The sequence below is a fragment of the Pygocentrus nattereri genome, chromosome 2 (genome assembly GCF_015220715.1).
Source record: "Pygocentrus nattereri isolate fPygNat1 chromosome 2, fPygNat1.pri, whole genome shotgun sequence".
Classification (NCBI taxonomy): domain Eukaryota; kingdom Metazoa; phylum Chordata; class Actinopteri; order Characiformes; family Serrasalmidae; genus Pygocentrus; species Pygocentrus nattereri.
This window is the reverse complement of record NC_051212.1, coordinates 36,711,268-36,718,392: the sequence shown is the minus strand read 5'-3', so window position 1 is coordinate 36,718,392 and position 7,125 is coordinate 36,711,268. Positions and strand designations below refer to the sequence as shown.

Sequence of the window (7,125 nt, the reverse complement as noted above, 5' to 3'; positions counted from 1 at the left end):
AAACATGCCTGTGCGACATGACTGATGACTGGCACGTCCAAGCCGTCCCGCGTGCAGTCTCAGAGCGCTGTCGCAAAAGTGAAAAAAGAAAGAAGGGAAGAAAGAAAGTTGTCCAATTCGCAGAAAAAAGGCGAAGTTTTTAAAGAGGGAAAAAAGTTTCCATTCTTGCTGCATGAGAGTGACTCGCTCATCGATGAGGAAGGAGCTGCGCCGTCATATTCCGGGAGGAAGGCTCGATGACGTCTGCAGCATACTTAATGTGACTCGGTGGGAGAAAAAAACAGAAAAGGAGGCAAGACTCGCTATTCATGGATAAAAATCCGAGGGAATCGGAGGGGCGAAAAGTTTGAGGAAGAAAACGCTATGTGGACGGACGAGTAGGCCCTGCAGCCGAGCTCGAAGACCTTCTTTTCTTTTCTTTTCTTTTCTTTGCGACGCTGATCCGGCGGTTTTGCTGCCCGCAGCGCTCCTTGTATAAAAGTGATAAAGAGAGCGGAGACTCGGAGACTCGGGGACTCGGAGCGCCGCAGAGCCCAGCAGGAGGAGCAGCACGGTGGCGCTTGAGGGAAGAGGAGACGCGAGAAACGCTCTCTCTCTCCCGCACTCTCCAAGCCAACCGCACCCCGACCGACACGCCAGCCTTGCTCCTCTCCCCCAGACCTGCTGTAGGTACGTGCTCTCCGCCCCCCGAGCCCCCTTAAGCCGCTCCGAGACGGAATAAGGAATTCCAGCTCCCGGATTTTTCTTTTTTTTAATTTTTCGTCTCTTCAGAGGAAGTCTGGCATTCTTGTCTCTTAAACTTTGCAACGCTGAAAACTGATGAGCGGATTTAGAGAATGAAAAAAATGAATAGTGAAGCCGCGCGCAGCTCCGCTGGAGAATCAGTGACGGTTCAGAGTAGAAGTTTATCACTTAAACCTGCGAGAATAGGAGAGGAATAGAAGCCGTAGAGATAAAAAACGGTGAAATGCGTAAAAAAGACAGACAGGCAGACAAAACCCAAAGCGTTGTTGCCGAGGCGGTGCTGTCCGCTGAGAGATGTGAATGATTTTAACACCTTTTTTGTTTTTTGTTTTCAGCATGGCCAGATCCAGCAAAGCTGCTTTGGCTCTGCTCATCTACGGGATCTTAATGCACTCCAGCGCCTACTGCACGCCTGTCGGGATCACTTTCCCCAACATGAGGTACGAACCTTCACCCTCTTTCTCCCTCTCTTTCTCCCTCTTTTACTCCCTCTTTTACATCCTTTCTTTCTTCCTCTCATTCTCTCTCTTTCTCCCTCTCTTTCTCCCTCTCATTCTCCCTCTCATTCTCCCTCTCATTCTCCCTCTCATTCTCCCTCTCTTTCTCCCTCTCTTTCTCCCTCTCAGTGTCCCTCTCTTTCTCTCTCTCATTCTCCCTCTCATTCTCCCTCTCTTTCTCCCTCTCATTCTCCCTCTCATTCTCCCTCTCATTCTCCCTCTCTTTCTCCCTCTCATTCTCCCTCTCTTTCTCCCTCTCATTCTCCCTCTCATTCTCCCTCTCTTTCTCCCTCTCTTTCTCCCTCTCATTCTCCCTCTCATTCTCCCTCTCTTTCTCCCTCTCATTCTCCCTCTCTTTCTCCCTCTCAGTGTCCCTCTCTTTCTCTCTCTCATTCTCCCTCTCTTTCTCCCTCTCATTCTCCCTCTTTCTCCCTCTCATTCTCCCTCTCTTTCTCCCTCTCATTCTCCCTCTCTTTCTCCCTCTCAGTGTCCCTCTCTTTCTCTCTCTCATTCTCCCTCTCTTTCTCCCTCTCATTCTCCCTCTTTCTCCCTCTCATTCTCCCTCTCTTTCTCCCTCTCTTTCTCCCTCTCATTCTCCCTCTCTTTCTCCCTCTCAGTGTCCCTCTCTTTCTCTCTCTCATTCTCCCTCTCTTTCTCCCTCTCATTCTCCCTCTTTCTCCCTCTCATTCTCCCTCTCTTTCTCCCTCTCATTCTCCCTCTCTTTCTCCCTCTCAGTGTCCCTCTCTTTCTCCCTCTCATTCTCCCTCTTTCTCCCTCTCATTCTCCCTCTTTCTCCCTCTCATTCTCCCTCTCATTCTTCCTCTTTCTCCCTCTTTCTCCCTCTTTCTCCCTCTCTCTATTTCTCCCTCTCTTTCTCCCTCTCATTCTCCCTCTCTTTCTCCCTCTCTTTTCCTGCAACGCTCGGAGTCTAACTGAAGGGGGATCCATTTTTTATTTATTTGAATTGTATTTATTTGTTTATTTTACATACTTTAAAAGCTGATAGAATCGAGCGGTTCTTAACAATCACTTCTGCATGTTCTCACCGACAGATTTTTCCTCCGCTTAATATTTTCCTCTCTTATGGAATAATAACAAAAAAAACTATATTAAACAGTAACAGATCGCTGTGATGTGATCAGATCGCTGTGATGTGATCAGATCGCCGTGATGTGCTCAGATCGCCGTGATGGGATCAGATCGCCGTGATGTGCTCAGATCGCTGTGATGTGATCAGATCGCCGTGATGTGATCAGATCGCCGTGATGTGCTCAGATCGCTGTGATGTGATCAGATCGCCGTGATGTGATCAGATCGCCGTGATGTGCTCAGATCGCCGTGATGTGCTCAGATCGCTGTGATGTGATCAGATCGCCGTGATGTGATCAGATCGCCGTGATGTGCTCAGATCGCCGTGATGTGCTCAGATCGCCGTGATGTGATCAGATCGCTGTGATGTGCTCAGATCGCTGTGATGTGATCAGATCGCCGTGATGTGATCAGATCGCCGTGATGTGCTCAGATCGCCGTGATGTGCTCAGATCGCTGTGATGTGATCAGATCGCCGTGATGTGATCAGATCGCTGTGATCGCCGTGATGTGATCAGATCGCTGTGATGTGATCAGATCGCTGTGAGCTGCAGGCTGATCTGTTAGAATATATTATCATTATTTACTCTACTTTTTTTTGTCTTTGCTCAATGTTAAAATAGATGTTAAACGTGTTTAAAGGTGCTTATAGACTCTCATAGATGTTTACATTTGATGTTTTTGGTTGGTTTCTCCGCCCGTTTTCCGCTTTTGAGTCTCTTCTCATTCCGACTCTTTCAGGCAGATTCCTCGTGAATATAAATTGCGGGCCAATCGCAGCGCAGGAGCTGAGGACGTAGTAGCTAATCACAGAGCAGGAGGCGGGACACAATTAGCCAATCCCGGCGAGCGGGGTGGGCGGGGCTGCTCGGAATGCGGGTGGGAAAAGGCAGCCCGCTGGGACACAGCGCTCGCGTTTTTTTGTTGTGGGTCCCCAAAATCAGAATCAGCGGATTCTGTCTGGCTTTAAGAGGAACTGGGTCAATTCATTTACACAGCGCTAACGAAGCGCCGAGAACGCTATGGTTAACATGTTTAACTGACCAGGACGCGAGGAAAAGCGGCAGGGAGACGGCCACGGGCTGAATTCCTCAACAAAGAGGAACGAACTTGCCTTTTCTCTGTTCTCGATTTTACGTTTTTGAACATGTGTAACCCATTAAAACTAATAACAACAAAACAAAGAAATAAAAAAAGAGAAAAAAATCACCAAAAACTAATAAAAAATACTTAATGAAAGCCTGCCTACAATAATAGGTATAGGCTTAATTCTAACTGTAATAATCAGTCAAGGAGCTAATTAATAACGAATTATTATTGTTATTAATATTCATATTATTATTTTTATTATTATTATTATTATTATTTTGTTTCTGTTTCGGAGACTACACAATATATAATATATAAGCTTATAATAATGACATTTGGAATGTGGAATATGGAATTTGGGATATGGAATGTGGAGTGGGAATGTGGAATATGGAATTCGAAATCGGGAATCTGGAACAGCAACGTGGAATTTCTCGTTTCAGACTAGAGAGCGACGTGTTCGATGAGGACGGCAACTCGCTGGGGGAGCTCGCCTTCGACTCGGAGCCGCTGTCCATCCGCAGCTCCCCGCCTCTGTCGGACGACATGTACACGCTGTACTACCCGCCGGAGAAGAGGTGAGCAGGACGGCCGCCCCACCCCGCCCTCAGTCCCGCTCCTGTCTGCTTCTTCTGTTCCTCAGAGTTACTGTTCCTTTATTTTACTTCTCTTTTAGTTATTTCATTTTATGATTTATTCTTTATTTATTTGTTCTTTGCAGTGGCGACGCAGCCTCGCGTGTAAACAGACAGCTAGGTAAATAGTCACTAGGCAGGGCAGACAGGCGGACAGACAGACAGGGAGAGGGGCAGACGGGTCAGTAGACTGACTGAAGCAGTGTCACTTTTCTGCCGTTTCACTGCGAGGAGACGTGGAGGCTTTGCTGTGGTATCTCATCTCTTTCTCCTCGCTCACTGATGCTGTGTGTGTGTGGGTGTGTGTGTGTGCGTGTGTGTGTGTGTTGTACCTCAGAGCGGAAAGGCATGCAGATGCAGATGCAGATGGATTATTAGATAGAGCCTTGAGGGACATCCTGGTTCAGTTATCAGCACGAAAATATCTGCATTCTCTGATGGCAGTGCGTGTAGGGTAAGGGCTTTTCCTTTCAGCGCCTTTTCCCCTGCATTCATCCCTTTTCTTTTCTTTTTCGGCGTCGCTTCTTCTTTTTCTCTATGTCTGTGTGTTCTGTTTTTCGCCCTCTCTATCTCCTCCTCCTCCTCCTCCTCCGCGGAAAAGAGGGTGGGGTGTGTATATGGGGGGCTTCTCGTTGTCCTGTGTCCACTTTCCCTTTCCTTTCTTCACCTTTTTGTTTTTTTTTTGTTTTTTTTTTTTGCATTCACCGTCTTTGTCTGTGGGGCTTCGTGCTGTTTGTACTATTTGTACATGAACGAACGATGAACTTGTACAGACGACAATAGATCTGGAAGTGTGTGTGGCTAAACGCCTTTAACACACTGCAGGGGAGGGGGAATGGCGCCAGCACATATTTCATCTCCAACATGCATCATTTATGAGGCTCCTTAGAGGCTTCGGGGTCCATTTTCGTTGCCAATTCGTTGGGATCGAACGAAAACGTGCATATTTAACGTTTTACCCGTGCAGCCTTATAAGGCTTTATTACAGCCCATTAGCGTGGCTAGAAATCTGAGCTCAGGCAGCTCTAAACTGTGTGTGTGTGTGCGTGTGCTTGTCTTTCTATCCTTGTGAGAACCACATGTCCTCACAATGACAATTCTTTGGCACAAGTAAGGACACTGGGAATGTTATATATGTACACACACACACACACACACACACACACACACACACACACACACACACACACACATATATATATATATATATATATATATATACACAGATAGAAAGATGGAAAAAAAAAATATATATTTATATATTGTGGTGGAAATATATATATATATATATATATATATATATATATATATATATATATATATATACCTAAAAGCTTAGTATTCCTTGACTACAGTAGTATAAAAATCAATAGAAATCAATAGAAGTCCTCACAAGTAACATAAGGCAAATGTGTGTGTGTGTTTTTGCAGTGAAGAGGATGAAGAAGAGCCATTGTCCAAGCGTCACTCGGACGGGATCTTCACGGACAGCTACAGCCGCTACCGAAAGCAAATGGCCGTCAAGAAGTATCTGGCCGCAGTCCTGGGCAGAAGGTACAGACAAAGATTTAGAAACAAAGGACGTCGGTTTGCTTATTTGTAGCGTCAATAGAGGAGAAAGAAAATCCCCTCTCCCCAAAAAACCTGCCCACCCCCTCTTCTCACCTGCCCACCCACCCACCCCTCTGTACATTCAGCCCCAGAGCCCCTCCAAACATAACCGACTAAAACAAAATCCAGTGCATCGCGCCTGTGTTTCTTTCAACATGTACTTATGTATGAAGTAAAGCCATTAAAATGATTATTTTACTAAGAACATTGTTTTTTTTTTCTTTTTTGTACGACGAAAGAAAGACAGAAAGAAAAGCACTTGAGACCGCACAGTTATACGCTCTCTTTTTTTTTTTTTGTGGATCAATCGTTTTAGTTCCATGTATATAGCTTTCTATGTTGAAAACAGAAAACGAGAAAAACAGTAGGAAAATATTAATATATACATATATCTATATATCTATATGAAAATTGTGCACCTTGAACGTTATGCGCTTGATATCTTTTTTCGAGTTCATCATATGCAGAAAAATAAATAGATTTTAAAAAGACAATCAAAGTTCTGAATGTTATACTTATTTTTGTAAACAAAAGAGAGGAAAAAAAAAACAAAACAAAAGAAGAAGTGATAGAGTTTTATTTTGTCCAAAGTTGGCCCAAGGATGTAGGTTTACTCTATAAAGCACAGGCTGTAGTGGTCAGGATGTAGGTGAAGGGGGGAGAGAGAGGTGGGGTGCAGCCAGCACGAGTTTGTACTGAGTTTAAGGTCAAAGACCTGCAGAGTCACCTGTCTGACCCACTGGAGCGTCCACATCTTGACCAGCTTTGTGAATGAGGAAGGAGAGCAGATGCCTCCCACAGGAAGCGAACGAGTGGACTTGTCTATTGGCTCCTCTAAAAACCCAATAGATGAAACTCCATCTCATCTGTATGCATGATATACATAGTGTATACATGCATGTGCAGTCCACCTCTTTGTGTCTCATGTAATCCAGGTTCTTGTGTTCTGTGGGCTTAAGAATGGCTTATTTCTCTTGTTTATTTTTTCTTTCAAGATACCTTCATTCCATTAGTTAGGCCTCGCTCTGTGTATCTTCTAAAGAGTATTTGACATGGTCATGCAACCTATGTGCTCTTCAGGCTGAATGGAAAAGAACCATCCATTTTTTGGAAAACAAACAAACAAATGAACAGTCTCAAGTGCATGTTGTGGCGCTTTCTAATGTGTTGTTAACCTAGCATGTCATCTTATGGGTTCTAGGCATGTTCGGAGTGATCGTATTCATGCTTTTGCTTCATTTCTCTCTTGTACTGCTCTGTTTTGTTTCCTAAAACTGTGTTAATGTAGACCTTGTGTATGTGGTGACAAAGGAAAACAAAGAAAACTAGAGAATGTGTTCTTTTCAGTCAGCCAGTAATGCATTCTTAGTTGGGAGTAAGAAAAAGTCCAGTTTGGCCTCCAAATATCCTTTATTAAGATTCAGTGTTGGACTAAAGCAGCACGCTTGCCTCCAAACCAA

At 44.7% G+C, this 7,125-nt stretch overlaps 1 protein-coding gene across 2 annotated transcripts; it reads left to right on the top strand.

The window, feature by feature from the left end:
* Positions 1-223: 223 nt before the first annotated feature.
* On the top strand, positions 224-5,762 carry adcyap1b (adenylate cyclase activating polypeptide 1b). 2 transcript variants are annotated; one of them, XM_017714177.2, is made up of 5 exons: positions 224-669; positions 1,080-1,184; positions 3,863-3,997; positions 4,392-4,508; positions 5,486-5,762. In XM_017714177.2, the coding sequence occupies exons 2-5, from the start codon at positions 1,081-1,083 to the stop codon at positions 5,655-5,657; spliced, it is 528 nt and encodes a 175-aa protein (XP_017569666.1). In that variant the 5' UTR covers positions 224-669; position 1,080; the 3' UTR covers positions 5,658-5,762. The 2 variants fall into 2 exon arrangements, with proteins under 2 accessions (XP_017569666.1, XP_017569667.1); XM_017714178.2 differs by lacking the exon at positions 4,392-4,508 and having other exon boundaries at positions 259-669; positions 5,486-5,757.
* Positions 5,763-7,125: the final 1,363 nt, after the last annotated feature.